Here is an 18,914-nt window from a genome sequence, read left to right as displayed (position 1 = left end):
TAAAAGTTGGAGCATTTCCTGTAACACTGAACAGACGTTTACCACATCCTCTAAAATGTGTCCATACCAGAAACCTGACAGAGTGACAAGGAAGGCTACTAGGAAAACAAAGGTGAAATGTGCTTAGTTTCCGGGAAGTTGAACAAATTCAACATTAATAATATCTTTAGGATATCTTCTTCCGGCTCCTAAAGCTGGATCAAGCTCAGATTTAAATAGCACCAACAGTATAGCATGGGTTCCATTTACATAAACTTGATTCCTTCCTTAGTTGTTATATAATTAGCCAAATTCTACTTTAAGCTTTGAGAAGAAAATATCCCAATATAAACCTAATATAAATAGTAAGATAAGAATACAGGCTGTTTCTGCCACCAGAACCCCAGCAATGACTCAGAATAAAAGCAAGGCATCATAAGAAACAATGCTAGGCATCCTCTGACTTCTACCTGGAGTCTCCACAACATGCACGATAGCTTCATTGTTGCCATTCACTGAATAGGTGAAATAGAACCAGCAGTCATCAATGTCCTTCTCCTTGCAATGGGTCACAGGATCGACCTGCACCGGCTGGGGCAACTTCTCCCTGCTTTCTACTTTGGTGAGATTGAAGTGGGAGCACTCCTGTGCACACGTGTCTTTCTTTTCTCCTTTATTGAAGGCTCTGCACTGAACACATTCTCTAAGACAGAAATTGTTACACTTAGCGTGTATTAAGATTAACTTTGCTTAGAATACTTCATGTGCTAAACTAATGGCCATACCAATCTAAGGGCAATATACATTCAGAGGAAATAGGCATTATGCTCCACATGAGATCCTGGTTTCCAGCAGCCTCAGCCAAGCCACGGCCACTAAGGCCAGCAACACTCTGGCTGGCAAACCTGTCAAAGAATAAAGGGGTAGGTAATAAATTCTCCAGACCCACCTTGGACTAAGTCCACTGGCAGTAGCAAAGCACCCAGGAAGCCTCTGGCTACAGAAGCTGCCTGAAGCATGTGCCCTCCACTGGAGGAATAAGGAGCTTCAGTAAAGGCCAGTGACTATGGGGCCTAGTAACACCAAGCCTTATCAAGAAGAGTTCACCCAACATCGGATTCACAAACCTTACTTCCTAGTCAGCTATGGGGACCTGCTCAGCATCCAGTACAGACCCTGGCATCCAGAGCACAGCTATGGTTGCTACACAGATGCCAATTAGGCCTACACTGTGAATCCTTTTTGTAAAGACACCAGCATGTCCATGACAAACCTCTAACAGGTATGTCTAAGACCAACAAGTAGCACATTGCAGACGTGGGGGACATATATTAAAATCTACTCTAAGCCCTTGGTGATAGCCCACACACACATACATACATTCACATGTATGCATATAAATCTTCACAACACAAAATTAAGATGTAGTTAATAAAACTGGACCTATGTCACATTAAATTTGTAACATAAAAACCACAATAACTTAAGCAGTATTGGTATAATAATTCACCTTCCATTCTCCTGAAGCAAAAGATAGCAACTAGACTAGAGAATATTCCTCTATGGTAGAGTTCATTGTTTTATCTCTACCACTAAACCTTAAAAACAGAGGATAGTATTGCCAACTAACAGCAAACTTATACAGTGATTTCAGATTAAAAACAAACAACAACAAAAAAAATAGTACAACTCTCATGGCACACTTCATTGTTACACAATTAAGAATTTTTAGGACATAAAAAATGGTACATAAAAGGCAGCAAATATTCTCTTTGAAGTATACTCTATCAGCACTCTCCTCTGGCTCTAGTGGTGTAGGGTCAGTAAAGTGAATGTGACTATGTGAAACACTTTGGCAGTACTTACTTATGCTCTGCACAGACGCCAAGGCAGGTCTGACATGTCTCACAAGTTGGCCCTTGAAACTTGGGATCTGTGCACTTACAAGCACCACATTCACAAATACCCCGGCCATTGCAGATCTGACCATTTGACGCTAGACATGGACCAGTGTCCAAAGAACAGTCACATGCACTGCCAGTGTAATTGGGATAGCATTCACAAACACGACACCTGCACACGCCATTGCCTGCAACGAAAAAGATCATTTCTCAAAACAATGGTAAAATGTATAATCACAGCAATTATTCACAAATTAAAAACAAGCCACAACATAGAAGAAAGCCCCTCCCCTTCTGTGTGTTAACCCAGAGACTCTCAGATATCTGATCTCATTAGAGGAACTATGTGTGTAGCTACTGCTGGTGCTTACCCACCTCCACAAATTAAGCCATTAGACCTATCACAGTTGAAGTTATCACACTCGCAGAATTTTCCAGAGTAAATTTCATTTGTATTATCTCTCTTCCTACACACACACTGTCCACAGACACATTCTCCATTGTTACTGCAGATTTCCGAACTGTTCTCTTTCCTGCAGTAAGCGTCCATGTCTTCACTGTTCACTTCATCTGTGCTACATTCACAGTGCCTCCCAACACGCCCCTCATTGCACCTGCAGAAAGATCCAAACACAGTCACATAAAACAAAAAGTGTAACAATTTCCTCACATTAGCAAAGTATCAAGTAGGGATGCTCACTCCACATGTACAAACATAAGATAAGTCCACTGTGTTTATATATACACACATGCAAGTAGCAACTCAAGTTCTTATAGAACATACAGGAGCCTTGGGGAAAATTTACCTTTAGCAAGGAACCACTCTGAGCAAAATGAAAGCATACTCCAGCAACAAACAACAAAACAACTAGAAAAATAGAAAAATAGACCAGGCTAACTTTGACCACAGAGTCTGCCTGCCTCTAGTTCCCAAATGCAGGGGAATAAAGGAATGTATCAATTTGCAGGGCTAGATTCTCAAATATTTTCAATTATATTATTGTTACAGACTACCTGCCACTAAATTTGAAGCAAGGGTCTGTTAGGATAAAAAATAGCAATGAATGCAACCCCAAAAGTTGAAAAATACATAAAGTACACAAACTGAAAATAGTACTAGCTTTAACTAAGGGTAAGTTTACTGCACAGATCTAGACTTCTAAAATATCCTACATATCTTGGAGCATGTTCTTGGACACTGGATAAACTGATTTTGCATATGCTAATCAAAAAGAAGACAAAGAATTTTTAAAAAATCCTTTTTGATAAAATGCTGTTTAAACAAAAAGATATCTTAATGTCTCAAGTTAAATATAACAGAAAAAACACAATATTTAAATCATTGCTTAAAATGGGCAATTAATAGTAAACATTAGCTATTCATTTTTCTTTGGGCCAATAAACAAAACCACTGTGATGTGAGACTGACATTTAGATTAAAAGGTTCTATTACTTTAAAGAAAAGGCTGTATTACAAACACAGTTTAGTTTTTAACATAAAAAGTAGCCAAGAAGTCTGGTGAAGGTAAAGGTACTTGTCACCAAACCTGACAACCTTAGGATTCACAAGGTAGACAGAGAACCAACTCTTACAACTGTTCTCACCACAAGCCTGTGCCAAGACACTAGGGTATACACACACACTCACATACACACATATACATACATACATACATACATACATACATAAATGTAAACTTTAAGTACTATTTTATTTTTATCCCAGAAATACAAAATTTAATCCTGGACATGGTAAACATTTTTCTTGTTAACTAAGTCACAGATAAAACTGTCATTTAACACTGAGAGTATTGAGTTCTGCCTATAACCCAAGTACTGAGACAGTAAGATCATAAATTTAGGGTCATCCAAAATAAAACAAAATTTAAAAAGTCACTGTGATGGTTTGTATATCCTTGGACCAGGGAGTGGCACCATCTGAAGGTGTGGCCTTGTTGGAATAGGTGTGACCTGGTTGGAATGGGTGTGTCGCTGTGGGTGTGGATATAAGATCCTCACCCCAGTTGCCTGGAAGTCAGTCTTCCACTAGAAGCCTTTGGATGAAGACATAGAACTCTCAGCTCCTCCTGCGCCATGCCTGCCGGGATACTGCCATGCTCTCACCTTGATGATAATGGACAGAACTTCTGACTGAACCTGTAAGCCAGCCCCAATTAAATGTTGTTTTTATAAGACTTGCCTTGGTCATGGTGTCTATTCACAGCAGTAAAACCCTGACTAATACAGTCACCATTGACAGTTTGTACAAAAATGTTTCTATCTACCTTTTCTTTTCAATGTATTTTGCTGTCAAGAACTGGAAGTGCCATTCAGAGAACAAAGCCCAAATGCTGCCCTGAGAGACAGTGGACACACTGCTTACCTAGCTAAAAGCTTAAGAACAGAGAGATCCTTAAGAGTATATGAGTGACTGGAGCAAAGGATTTGTGTCTTTATTTTATACAGGCTTCCCAGATAAAGTGGCCTATACTGTCTGTTGTGCTGCAGCAAGGCTGCACTTACCTGCAGGCTCCACACTCAAATGTCCCATTTCCCTCATGGCACTTGGGACTGGCTGGGATGCCATGGCTTTGACAATTGCACTTACAGATGAACTGAAGAACGACCTCTACTTCTTCAGTGAAGCCCAGAGGTTTAATTTTAATGGTTTCAGACTCCTTATTTGGACATTTATTAGCAGTTATGCTAATTTCAAATTGAACCTTAAAGGAAAAAAGATTAATAAATTTAGCAATGAACATGAAAATATTTCAAATGCTAGTGCTTTAACTGCTAAGCCATCTCTCCAGCCCCACATTTTTATGCATGTTTTTCTTTTTCACAGAAAACGGTCATACAACATACCTCATCTCCAATAGAAATGTTGGAACACTTTCGTCCATTTTCTCCTGTCCCATTCACCCCATTCTTGCAATAGGATTTGTAATTTATTGTTACTCCGTCTGGCAATTTGCTATTTTCCAGAATGACTTCTGAAGAAAGAGACTAAAAAAGAAAAACTAACCATGAACAGGGAAGTAAAATAAAATACGACTTGGATACACTCACACAACAATGGATGAAAGGAGATGTTATTAAAACACTATTGCAGAGCAGTGGTGATGCACGCCTTTAATCCCAGCACTTGGGAGGCAGAGGCATGTAGATTTCTGAGTTCGAGGCCAGCGAGGGCTACACAGAGAAACCCTGTCTCAAAAAAAAAAAAAACCCACTATCATTTCAATGCAATTCAATACAACTAAAAAAAAAACCTAGAATAACCAACTCTAAAAAAGGTCCAATCCTCAAAATAATGTATACAATATGAAAGCATTTACTTTTTATTAATCAGCTAAAATGCTAATGATCTCACAACACAAAGGCCTGATTATGAGGAATCCTAAGAACACAGAACAGATATTTGTTGCTCCCAGTGTCACAACAACTCCAAAAACTATCCTCTGGCCTCCTTCCTTCTGGCCAGAGACCACAGCAACAGAGTACACTAATTTACTTGGGACCACTGTCATCTTGCTCACTTCCCAACCCTTCTAGAGCCTAAAGAACTGGAGCTTAACTCAATGGTACAACACTATCTAGAAGCCATGAGGTCCTCAGCTTTTCTCAGCACCAATAAAAAATAAAATATGGGGAAAACTGACAAGGAAGAGTTCAGGCAGTGCTTATTTAAAAGAGCAGACATCTCAGGACAGTGAGGTAGTAAGTATAAGCCATCTCTCGTCATTCACATCTGTGGTGGTTTGAATAAGCTTGGCTCATGGGAAATGGCACTATTAAGAGGTGTGGCCTTGTTGGAGAAGTATGTCACTGTGTAGGCAGGTTTTGAAATCCTATGCTCAGGCTCAATCCTATGCAGAAAAGACCTTCCTCTCTTAGCTGCAGTCAGATCAAGATGCAGAACTCTCAGCTCCTCCAGCACCATGACTACCTGCACACTGCCATGCTTCCTGCCATGCTGATAATGGACTGAACCTCTGAAAGTGTAAACCAGCACCAATTAAATGTTGTCCTTTGTAAAAGTTTGCCTTGGTCATGGTGTCTCTTCACAGCAATGGAAACTCTCACTAAGACAACGCCCCTATGGAATAGCAGTGAGGAAAACAATCTGCCAAGAGAGGCTGGAATGGGAGGATGGAAAAGAAGTAGAATCTTGTCTTTAACCCCTCTAAGTCATAATCTTTCCAAAATGTCTTGGAACCTTAAGCATGTGTAGAAATCAATGTGAAGTTCAAAGCCAAGCATGACATAGCATACCTGGGTGGTGGAGACAAAAACATGACAGGATCCGATCCTCGGAAATACTAAGAAGTCAGGGCAGCCTGGGTCATATGATACCGTCTCAAAAAATTCTAGGGCTAGCAGGATGGATCAGAGTGTAAAACAAACTTGCCACCAAGCCTCATAACCTGAGTTTGATCCCAAATCCATATGGTAAGAGAGAACTAACTCCCACAAGTTGTCTTATAATACACAAACACATACACTCTCTCTTTCTCTCTCTCTCTTAAAAAAATAGTTTTTAATCTAAATTAACCTACCAAATATATAGGAAATGGTGTATATAATGCATAACAGACTCCATGAAATTGTAAGTGCCTGTGGGTCATTTTAAATGATGACTGGGCTGGTGCTTACTGGGAAACATCACATGCATTCTGCAGGAAATTCTGATGTAGTTTCAGTTCCTGAATGATATACCTATGTATGTACATTCATGACAGTGTGTAACTACTACTAAAAACAGAAAAGTGTGTCCTCTGAGTCTCTTGCGAAAAACGAGAAAAGTAAGAAATGTCAGGCATCATTCATCAAAATGATGAAAGCTAGCCAGATGCAAAGCTTTCATCCCAGCACTTGAGAGGCAGACGCAGGTAGATCTCTGTGCATTCAAAGCCAGCTTGGTCTACATAGTGAATTCCAAGACTGTCAGGGCAACATAAAAAAAAAAAATCTCCAAAAGAAAAAATAAATAAAACTTAAAAAGATGGATCGATAAAAGTGGCTTTAGGGAAGAAAAAGAAGATAAAATAAAACCTGTATACATCAAAATGTCAGTTGTGTTCCAACGAGGAGATATGTGGCCTAATGACACATAAACAAGTTTGGAAATTATGCACATGCCTTTATCTAAATACCACTGCTCTGCTTACACTGTGCTTTCAAAGATTATAATGATATCAAGTTTTCCTCCAGCCATGGAATTTAAATTCACGTTTTGCATAGTTTCTTCAGCTTGCTGAGGTGTATAAAGGGTGTTTTATTTAAGGCATGACATGAAGCTGACAGCATTTAAAGCACTCACGTTGTAGGCATCGATGATTAGCTGGATCACATTACTAGAGTTTCCAGACAGTGTGCCCACTGCTGACTTAGGAATCAAATTCTTCAATTCCTGAAATTAAATATGTAAAACATAAATATTACTTTTTCAACCAATTAAAATCCACTGAAAAGTAGTATTTTGACACCTCATTTCCTAAGTATCTTTCAAAGGCAAACTTAAAATAACAATCCTAATAATACACAACTAAAATGAACATAAATGACGGTTGTCAAATTCAGTCTAGCTACTGAACATAATGCCTTGTGGCATTTTCTTACATTCCAAAAATATAATTCAGCTACTAATGACTAAACAATAGGAAAAATATAGAACTTTCATTCTTTGTATTACCTTGTAAACAGGTTGGAACTCTTCAGTAACTGCAAAAATCGTCTGAATATTATTTTCACTTAGTTTCTGAACAAGGTGAGCAATTGAAGGATAATCCTAAGGAATAAAGTAATACAATTTAGTATATAAATACATTGCAATCAATGATGAGGCTTTGTTTATTTTGTTTGGGTCTCACTCTATAGTCCAGGTTTACTCTCAATTGCTAAGAGTACAGTATTTGAGTCAATAAGCATTCATAATCAGAGCACTCACACAGACTGCTTTCAAGAAAGAATATCAAATGCAAATAAGTGCTAAGCTGGGTCACGTGTCTCTCTTTTCTATGTTTAAGAACTTCTATTTTTTAAGGCATTTTTTAATAATTTATTTTTATATTCATTGGTATTTTGTCTGCATGTATATCTGTGTGAGAGTATCTGAAACCCTGGAACTAGATAGTTACAGAAAGGTGTGAACATCCATGTGGCTGCTGGGAATTGAACCCAGGTCCTCTGGAAGAGTTGCCAAGTGCTCTTAACTACTGAACATCTCTCCAGTCCCATTTTAAGAGGTTTCAAAAGCAAGACAATCTATGTACTTTAAATGTGAGGACTGTGAAATTAAGGAACCAGAACTAAAGGTTCCCATTATCTAGCACTTAAGACTAAGATTCACCAATACTAGATTTCTTCTAGAACCTGAGTGATTTGCCTATATTTGCTTTCAATGAAAGCCAGAGTGTGTATTTTTAAGTCATAAGATATAGAGGGTAAGCCTAGTTAAAAATTGCACATTTAGAAATATGACCAGCAAGACTGACAAATGATGTATTCAAGTGAGGAACCAGATGGATCTCAGCATTCCCACCACCCAGACAGAATAGCACATTGCCAAGAGCTTTACAAGCAGCAATGCAGCTTTCCCAGCCATCATCAGGGCCCACACTAACCAAAACAAGAAAGCTGCAAACCCTGCCCTCCCACATGCTCAGGATTACACTAAAATCACCAAAACTCACTCACTAGGCAGGCCTAAGTACTTACATAGTAATGGCTCATTGTATATACATTATTTTCCAGGTGACATTGTCCATCATTGGGTAAAACAATACCACCAAGTTTCCCATCTCCAGCAAAGTGAAACCCAGCATCCGTGGAAAACACCAGCAGTCGTGTTACATTCCTCCAGCCAATCAGCGACTTTAAAAGAAAGAAGTCAACTGCAGACACTGCCCATAATAACTCAACATAAATGCTTTCAGGTTGTCAAGCTGCAACTGCACTTTTAACCTAATTCTGTATCATTGTCTTTCTTGTCCCAAGGCTAATGTTGCTGTCAGTGCAGAGATGGTCCTCCAGAACTTTATAGCTTCTTCATACTGGCCTCAATTCAGAGTCTGCTTTTCAGCAGGGGTACTGAGTCTATGTTGAATACATAGAGACTCAATCCTGACTCCTGTTCCTACCCACACTTCTGTATACCCCTATTAAACCTTATCAGCTCTCTTCTACACTAGGCTTTACTTTTTTGAAGCAGCCTTTTATGCAATTCATGCTAGCCTCAAACTTACTGTTTAGTTAAGGATAGGCTTGAACTTTTAATTTCCCTGCTCCTAACTCCTAAATACTGAGATTTTAGACATGCACCACCATACCTACTAGTTTCATTTTCTTACTGTAAGAAAAATCATCAAAGATCTTTCTGTACTTTAAATCCCTACATTCTAGCTCATGAAATCAGTTCATTTGTAATTTCACTAGCTTACTCAACAAAGAATTTAAGCAATGTGAAAACCCTCTTCTATTATGTAATTAATTACATTTATTTTCTAAATTTAAAGTAACAACACATGTTTGTAAATTCATTGAAGATAGAAATTAACTTTCTTGATTCTAATCATCTTTCAAAGACAGGTTACTTGCTCCTTTGCTCTAAAGTATGACAAATTCAGAAAGGCAGCATAGCCGAAAATGGGTGGTCGGGACTATAGGGTCAGTTTGCCTGCTGGTTAAAGCAGAGGCAGCCTAGAAAATGTTCTCCACACAGTGACTGGGGTAGAAGTAGGGAGTGGGGAGAGTGCTTTTCAGAGAATAAGGAAGGCTAAGGCCAATTATACTGAAGTACTATTTTTTAAATTATGAGCACTACAGTAGCAAGTCAAAAATAAGAACAGTGGTGAGTATATATTGAGTGTCTATGTGTACTTCATACAGATCACTGCAACGGTCCTTACCACTGTCCTGTGGGCTGTCTGTTGTTAATTTTTCTAAAAGGCGCAGCTCTAAAGATACAAAGTCACCTGCCTAGGAGCAAGAAAGGACAGGAAAATCCTCCCTCCACAAAAACAACGCTTTATACTTTCTCCAGACTAACCTTATTGACCTAACAATGTTTTCTACTCTCAGCCTCAGTTCTCATTAAAAGATCATTGAGGGTCTGGTATGGTGGAGCACACCTGGAATGCCAGTACTCAGGTAAAGGCAAAAACATCTCTACAAGTTCAAGGATAGGCTGGGCCACACAGCAAGACCATTTCTCAAAACAGGAAAAAAAAAAATCAATCAGAAATACCCATGGATCATAAACACTGGTCCCTAGTGCAACAGAACAAGGCTTACTATCCTTAGAAACAATACAATTTAACCAAAAATATTCTATTACTACTTTTATTACAAAAAGTTGTCATATAGCTCATCAATCAGGGCTTTGAAAGTTCTTTCCTTTTATTATTAAAATAGAAAACTGACCCGAGGAACATGGTATGAGACACAATTCCACATGGCATGTTCAGAGCTCCTAGAGACACCTCAGATAACATCAGTTACATCTCTAGTACAGAGCCACAAAGTTTGAAAACCTCAGCCTCTTCCAAAATCCTAAACCGGCTGAAGTCTATCTGTGTTCCACTGTTTCAAATAAACAGCATGCTGGCCTTTCACACTCCTTAGGTGTGAACTCCCTTTCTGGCTCAGACAGAGATGCAATGATTACAGACACCCGAGAAAGCAGCAGTGGGAACGTAAGAACTGACATCAGTGCTCCTCGGGGTAATCTTATAGTAGCTATGGTCCTTTTGTTCTAACTTTTATTAAAAACACTTAAAATAAATCCCCACAGACAATGCTAACAGTCCCCTGTAGAAATAAATCACTTACTCCACAAACCGCAACCTGCATGATTGCATCAAAGCCACCTTCTGGAGAATCCAAGTTTCCAGATATGCGTTGCTGACCAACAAGTTCATTGAAAAACTCTCCTCTGTCAGTAAGACTAAGCACATTTTTGTAGCTAAATGGGCTGGTGCAGTTTTGTTCACTTGTACAAGGATTTCTTAGCTTTGCTGGGGTTGTGCTAATATACGGCATCACAGTTTTCTCCACAAATGAGCCAAAGCCTAAAGAAAAGAATGTACTTGGATAGATGAGTGGGAAGAGACCAACAAACTTACATCACTTTTAAATTGATATTTACTTATTTATTTGGGTGAAGGATGTGCACACATATACCACAATGCATGTCTGGAGGTCAAAGGACAAGCAGGAACTGATTTTGGAGACTGAGCTCAGTCATCACACTTAAAGGCAGGACCCTTATCCCCTGAGCCATCTCTCACCAACTCTAAATGCACATCTTTTTCTAAAGCCCAGTATGGAGGCTGCAGGGACTGCACTGTGGGAAGAGCTCCTGCTGCATTAGCGTGAGGATAAGTTCAGATCCTAGCAGCCAGGTAAAAGGCCAGGCGTGCACATACACACCTTGCACCCCAGCACTGCTGCAGGAAAAGACAGGAAATTATAGGCCACAAACCTAGGTAAGTGATAAACTGTGTCTCACAGAAATGAGACACAAAGTGATAACATAAGACACTCAATAGCCTGCTCTGCACACATGCAGAACCACCCCTCAACACACACACACACAAAATGTTCCCAACATTCCTACCAATGCGGAAGTCTGAAGTAATCCTCCTCATTTCATTCATCAAATCCGTTCCAAGACTTTTCACATTCTCCAGATCATCTTTCATAGAGTAGGAGAGATCCATAAGGTAGTAGAGATCAATAGGGTAATCTTCAGCCCTCTTGAATTTTAATGTAAACTTCTGTGGTTCTCCTAATTAACAAGATTCAAAACTGAAATTAGATGGCCAGTAATCAAAATAAAATGAGAAAAAAAGTAAGTCCAATTTACATGTTCAATGATATAGTCTTAAGTGTATATTTTTTCCAAATCTAAGAATTTTGTTAGCGCCTCAACAGGCACACTTGATTTCGTTTAACCAACCATTTACAACTCCAAGACCTAAGGAGGCAAAAATGATGAAGGCAATGCCCTCTCCAGCAACCCACAAAATACAAATAATTCTGCTACAGTTTGGATCTGCCCATGTGTTGGTACTTTCAGGAGGCAGTGGGAAGTTTGAGAGGTAAGGACTAGCAGGAGGTTTGGGTTACCAGTGATGTGCCCTGGAGTCTATGGGACCTCCTTTCTGTCTTATCTCCCAGATGCCCCACCATGACATCTCACATCACCACAAGCTCAGAGCAACAGGCCACTCCGTCAGATGAAAACTTCTAAAACTATGGCCCAAAATAAGCTTTTCTTTTTACATGTATTTCAAGTAGTTGTTACTGTAACCACAAGGTGATTTACACAAAAACTTATGAGAAAATCAGAACACCATGAGTTTTGGCAGAATGAAAGGTACATTCTAGACAGGTAGAGATTAAAGTTAAGAGTGAAATGTTCTCTGTGTAAAGGCACTGCTACACAAAGGTGAGTAACGATCTAGTTTTACTTTAGAGTTGTAAAAGGAAGTTACAGAGGTGAAGCCATAATTACAAAAAGATCAAGAAAAAAAGATGAAGCCTAAACTGAAAAATGAGGAAGGCGAGAGAGGTAAAAGTTGTTACATGTTACTTACTTAAAAAGCACAGAGCTGGAAGGCAGCTTAGTGGTAGAGCATTTGCCCAGCACATGAGAGATCCTAAATTCTATCTCCAGTACCACAAAATAAAACACAAACATGGGAGAAAATGGAAGGTCTGCTTAGATGAAAAACGATCTTTTTTCCCTGACTTCCTGGCAGGCAGCTGGAGAACAGGTACAGAGCTAAACGGAAAAGCTTATGTCATTGCTGAATGATGATTTCCAATGATGATGAGAGGAAAACCAAGTCTTACCTAAATTTGCAGAAGGATGAAAGGAAGAAAACACAAAAAGGAAATTGGAAGCAATGGAAGGAACTGAGAAAAACCAGCAGTGACATGGACTCCTAAGTTTAAGAAGAGAGCCTCTTACAAGCTCCCCACAGTAGGAGTAACGACGAGGGGCTAGAGATGACTTAGAAGTTAAGAGCACTTGCTGCTTTTACGAGGACCCAGGTTCAACTCCTAACATATGTCAGCTCATAACCATACTTCAGTTCCAAGGGATCTGATAACTTCTGACCTCTGCAGGCACCAGGTACATACACGGTGCACATATGCATGTATTCATACAGGCAAAATGTGCATATAAAAAATAAGTAAACCTAAAAAATGTTTTTAAGTAATGATGATTAAAATAAAATGTGACTTAGGCAAATACATAATCAATGTCCTGATCAGGATCCTGCAGGTCAAAGAATGATAGTAGTATTCCACTACAGTATATGTACAAGAAGTCTGTACTAAGTACTTTTCCTGACATTGCAACTTAGGAGAAAGAAGATTTATTTTTGGCTCAGTTTCAAGAAGGTCACAGAAGTTAGAGCAGGACCAAGAGGGAACAGCACTCTATGTCTTGGCAACTCAGGAAACTAAAGCCCACCCCCAGAGACACACACTCTGCCAGTCAAGCCTCAGCAACTGAAGGCTCCACAGACTCCCAAAACAGCACTACAAGCCAAGAACAAAAGTCGGCATGCAGGAACCTAAGTGGGACATTTCACATTCAAACTATAACAATGTCTATTTCCTAGGCTGAAGTTTAGCCAGGCAGCAGTAACAGGATGGAAGGATGACAGGCAGAAAGAGGGCATGTTGTCTATTTCAGAGGTGGGATGGCCATGAGCACTTATAAAATCGTTAGTATTTAAATGGTACTAAACGATGTATGGATTAAAACTTAGCTTTTCACTGACTGCTCTTCCAGAGGTCCAGAGTTCAATTCCCAGCAACCACATGGTGGCTCAAACCATCTGTAATGGGATCCAATGCCCTCTTCTGGTACGTCTGAAGTCAGCTACAGTGTACTCATATACATTAAATAAATAAGTAAAACTTTGCTTTTATATTATGAAATTATACTAACAGATGGATGCTCTACCACTAAGCTGCCTTCCAGCTCTGTGCTTTTTAAGTAAATAACATGTAACAACTTTTACCTCTCTCGCCTTCCTCATTTTTCAGTTTAGGCTTCATCTTTTTTTCCTTGATCTTTTTGTAATTATGACTTCACCTCTGTAACTTCCTTTTACAACTCTAAAGTAAAACTAGATCGTTACTCACCTTTGTGTAGCAGTGCCTTTACACAGAGAACATTTCACTCTTAACTTTAATCTCTATCATTAAATTATTAAAAGTAATATGTCTTACAAAAATTGTGGCCAGGAATCAAAAGTGTGGCATACACCTTTAATCCCAGCATCTGGGAAGAGGAGACAAGCAGATCTCTGAGACTGAAGCCAACCTGGTCTACCGAGCAAGTTCCAGGACAGCAAAAAGCAACAAAAAGAGGTTATGTCCTCTAAAATTTAACTTATGCCCTATTTGGGGTACCAGTTCACCCAAATGAACCATCAAAAGACTGGGAAAAGGCTTGTATAAACTTGCTATGGAAAACTCAGGTAGGGATAGAGGTACCTGATCTCAATTTTAGAAGCAGCTGTTGTGGTTGGATCTGAGTAATGTCTTCTGGCCGGAGCTTCTCTGCCATCCCTTTGCTGCGATTGGTGACATTTTTATTTTTCTTTATAGTTTGAGAGCCTCTGGGATTCTCTATGTCACTTGGCTGGCAACCCTTCTTTTTCAAAGCTTCTAAATCATCACATCGTGCAGAAGTAGGCATTCCTTCTTGCAAAAATGTCTAAATGAAATATAAAATACATCAACAAAAAAAGTATAGCAAGTATTTTGATGTTTTTTACTGCATGTAAACAAATTACAAAAATCAAATGACTTAATCTAAGGTAGTTCGTTTCTAGCTTCTTAACAAAAATCCACAACGTGGTATGTGTGTGCTCTTACACAAAAACAAGTAAAACCAACTGAAAAAGTCCTATCTTTCCCCAGGCTTTATGCATATTTTAGAAGCCTCACCTTTCAAATTCAGAGTATGTCAATACTAACTACATCCTTCAGTGTTTGGCATACTTAGCAGCACCTAATTATGGATAAGCCCACACATTAGACAATATTATTTTCTCTTAGAAAAGTCCTTTGAAGGACTTCCCAGCAAAGCATTTTAAACAACTAGGCGTTTAAGAAAACCACATTAGCCTAAATACATCCCAATTAATAGTGTGTGTGTGTGTGTGTGTGTGTGTAAAGCATAGCATAAACTTTCCTGAATAAAAACTTTTTTGAGACAAGGTTTCTATGTGTAGTCCTGAAACTCTATATAGACCAGGCTATCCTCAAACTCAGACATCTGCCTGTTTCTGTCTTTCCAGTGCTGAGATTAAATGCATGTGCCATCACTGACGAGCTAAAAATCTTTTAAATGCTTGCTACTAAATCTTTTAAATGCTTGCTACTAAATGAGATATTTTTATTGTTTTTCTTAAATTGTATCTTATTTGTTTGAGTGTCTTGCCTGCATGGACATCCCTATACCGCATGTGTGCAGTACCCACAGAGGCCAGAAGAGGGTGTCAGACACCTTGTGACTGTAAGCCACGATGTGGGTGCTAAGAATAGGCACTAGAAGGGCAGACAATGCTTTTCTCACAACTTTCTCCCCAGATTTTTATATTTTACATTTGTGATGGTTTAAATATGTTTGGCCCAAGGAGTGGCACTATTAGGAAGTATATGGCCTTGTTGGGAGTAGGTATGGTCTTGTGAGAGGAAATATGTCATTGTAAGCATGGGTTTTAAGACCCTCATCTTAGCTCCCTGGGAGCCAATCTTCTCCTAGAAGCCTTCAGATGAAAATGTAGAACTCTCAGCCTACCTGGACACTGCCATGCTCCTGCCTGATACTGGACTGAATCTCTGAACCTAGAAGTCAGCTCCAATTAAATGTTGTCCTTAGAAGAGTTGCCTTGGTCATGGTGTCTGTTCACAGCAGTAAAACCCTAAGACAATCTTGAACTTTTTTAAAGGTCCTAATACTGTACGAATAAATACACAAAAACCCAAGGTGGGGATTGAGGAGATGGCTTAATGGGTAAAGTGCTTGCTTTGCAAACATGAGGACCTTAGTTTTGCTCCCTAGCACTGACAGAAAAGCTGCATAAGGTAGTGAACATCTGTAACCTGGGCCCACAATAATGGAGGACAAAAACAGTGGGTTCTCAGAACGGGGACCCAATGGTCAACCAATCTAGCTGAAATTGCAAGCCCGAGGTTCAATGAGGTTCAATGTAACAAAAAATAAGTTAAAAAGCAATAGGAGAAGATAACCTGTTGTTGCTCACTTTCAATGGACACATATGAATGTACATATACAGCACAAGACTAAGAACAGATAATGGCTGGTAAAAGTATATTTTTAGGCAAAAGTAACATAGCAAGAGTATCCACACAAAGAGACACCTGGAAAGAATGACCAGGATGAAAGGTCAAAACTGAAATCTGTTTGTTTATTTTTAAATCTCAAAATCCAACAAAGCACAAGATCTGAGGGAATCCTTTTCCTTCTGTTTGGGTTTGGGTGTTGTTGCTGTTGTTGTTTTTGTTGTTTGTTGTTTGTTGTTGTTGTTTCAAGACAGGGTTTCTCTGTGTAGCCTTGGCTGTCTTGGAACTCGCTTTGTCGACTAGGATGGCACTGAACTCACAGATATCGCCTGCTTCTGCCTCCTGAGTACTGGGACTAAAGACATGAGCCACGATGCCTGGCCCATTCCCAAATATTTGACCAATCAAGGAGCCTCATAACACCTAAATAAAATTCCACTGAACATATTCCACAAGATCCTTTAGTAATTGAGAAGTTATGCCCTAGATTTCAGAAGCTATAGTATTCAACTTTGACTAGCTAAGTCTCAACTATAGATAAACTATGGACCCATAAAATGAACGCTGTGTCAGCAGCTTCCAGATAAACAGAACTTCTGAAATGAACCCCTCTCTTTAATCCAGCATTTCTAACTGTAACAACTGGTAAAGCATGAGCTTATTCCTCATTTTCCAAAGAAGGAAGGCAAGAGCTTCCATTGGACTTTCCTAAATATCCCCAGTTTCACCCCAGTGCACCATTTGTAGTATAAAAAAATCTGAAATAAGACAAAAACTTCTCATTTTATATTTCACTTTGTCAGATCATGTTATGACAGGTTTACTTCAGAGGTTCTATTTATCTGGCAGCTGCTGGCACCAACAGCATTCATTTTTATGGGATCATTGTTTGAATCTATAGTTGAAACTTACCTAGTCAGAGTTGATCTTACAAGTCCAAACAGCTGAGTGAAGACATATACAAAGAACCTTTGACCTAACATAACCTCAAATTAATTCAATACAATTTTAGTAAGCATTATAGAAGGGACAAAGTACATTAATCTTTAAGCAAACTCTGAACTCAAATTTGCATATATTTCCTTTCACTGAAGTTAGTTAGGCTTTGAGCTTTCAAATTCCCACAACTTTCCCAGTTAGCTCTCTCTACCTCATAGTGTCAATCAGGATGTAAGCTTTTAACTACTGCCCCAGCTCCATGTCTGTCTGTCTGGGGCAATGCTCAAAGCCATGACGGCCATGGACTGACACTCTGCTTTGAGCCGCAAATTAAATGTTTTGTTTGTTTGTTTTATAAGTTACCTTAAGAATGGTTTTTTGTCACAACAAATAAAATTAACTAAGACAAGTATTTTGTCAAACAGCATAATTCTGACTACTATACACTATTCAATAAACATTAATTAAAATGGTATATCTTATCTGACACTTCCCAAGGACAAGGCTCTGAATAAGTCTAAAAATCAGAGAATAAATAGAACAGTATCAGAAATCTTACCGTATTTGTACACCACCCACAATTTGGCCCTGCTTGTATACATTCTCCGCAAGATTTGGCATTTGCTTTTAAACATCTATTTTTATCTGTTAGAAAAGAAACAAAAACACTGTACTTTTCAGTATCTTTAAAGTTTCAAAGGGAAAAAAATGAAAAGATCACAAGAAAAACAGAGACCAGGAATATGCAAATAAACATACATGTTAAAAATGAACAAATGCAGCCCAGTTACTAAGCTATACCAGGCTACTCCAAAGAAAACCTAATGACCTGGGGTCCCCTTGACACTGAGAACCACAAACGGCAATCATCTTGTCTTTTTGCATGACACACTAGTACTAATACCATTAGCCTAGCTACACACCATTAGACCATACTGTTGACACTGTAATTTCAGCACCTATTGTTCTGCGGGTTATAAATGTCCTGGTACTCTTATACCTAGGTCAGGTATTGCCTTTTCCTTATGACTGACAATCTCATGCCCATACCACATAAATGTCTTCAGGGCTTCCACTCCACTTTTAGTATGTTAAATAACTGCCAAGCCCATATTCATCCAACTCATAACCAATTGAGCTTTCATTTCTTTGACTCAATCTAGACTGGCACATTTTTACTTGTAGTAAATACTAGAAAGACTGTCTCCAGTTTTCTGATTAGAATATAAACTATGCTTGAAGTGAAAAATTTAAGATAACCACCCTACCAATTTTAGGTGTGTCCTCAGGATACAGTTTCTGGGGGCTGTAGATTTTATGTATCATTTCCTACTCAGTATCTTTCATCATTTTCACATGTCCATCTTGAGATGAGATAATTCTAATTATTTTATATACTATGCTTTTTTAAGACATAGACAGTAGAACAAGGGATGGTTATGGTTGTCAGAGAAATTTAAACTATCTTCAGCTTGTTACCTGCTCTTATAGATATGCTAATACAAGACTTCTTGATCACAGAACAAGAATTTCTTCTAGAAAGTAAACTTCTGAGTTTTCTTCCTCTTCTTCTTCTTCCTCCTCCTTCTTCCTTCTCTCTCTCTCTCTAGTTTTTTGGTTTTGTTTTTTTTCTTTTTGCCACTCCAAACATAGAGCTTTGACTGAACTATATTCCAACCCTCTAGGATTTTTTTAATTTGGGGGATGGAGAAGGGGGGGTTGTATCTAGCACAGGCTAGCCTAAAACTCATGATT

At 38.9% G+C, this 18,914-nt stretch overlaps 1 protein-coding gene across 1 annotated transcript in view; it reads right to left on the bottom strand.

The window, feature by feature from the left end:
• The window catches only part of Itgb1 (integrin beta 1 (fibronectin receptor beta)), a 47,926-nt gene that overhangs the window by 8,702 nt on the left and 20,310 nt on the right, over window positions 1-18,914 (bottom strand). The window contains exons 3-14 of the mRNA NM_010578.2: window positions 17,719-17,804; window positions 14,403-14,625; window positions 11,500-11,670; window positions 10,713-10,951; window positions 8,601-8,756; window positions 7,576-7,671; window positions 7,204-7,293; window positions 4,746-4,886; window positions 4,404-4,603; window positions 2,256-2,494; window positions 1,846-2,068; window positions 450-682 (exon numbers count right to left, since the gene is read on the bottom strand). Coding sequence (NP_034708.1) covers window positions 450-682; window positions 1,846-2,068; window positions 2,256-2,494; window positions 4,404-4,603; window positions 4,746-4,886; window positions 7,204-7,293; window positions 7,576-7,671; window positions 8,601-8,756; window positions 10,713-10,951; window positions 11,500-11,670; window positions 14,403-14,625; window positions 17,719-17,804 — 2,097 coding nt within the window. The remainder of the gene's footprint in view (window positions 1-449; window positions 683-1,845; window positions 2,069-2,255; window positions 2,495-4,403; window positions 4,604-4,745; window positions 4,887-7,203; window positions 7,294-7,575; window positions 7,672-8,600; window positions 8,757-10,712; window positions 10,952-11,499; window positions 11,671-14,402; window positions 14,626-17,718; window positions 17,805-18,914) is intronic.

This window comes from Mus musculus, chromosome 8 (assembly GCF_000001635.26).
Source record: "Mus musculus strain C57BL/6J chromosome 8, GRCm38.p6 C57BL/6J".
In the NCBI taxonomy this organism is placed as follows: domain Eukaryota; kingdom Metazoa; phylum Chordata; class Mammalia; order Rodentia; family Muridae; genus Mus; species Mus musculus.
The sequence above is the reverse complement of the archived record's forward strand: the minus strand, read 5'-3'. Positions and strand labels throughout refer to the sequence as shown.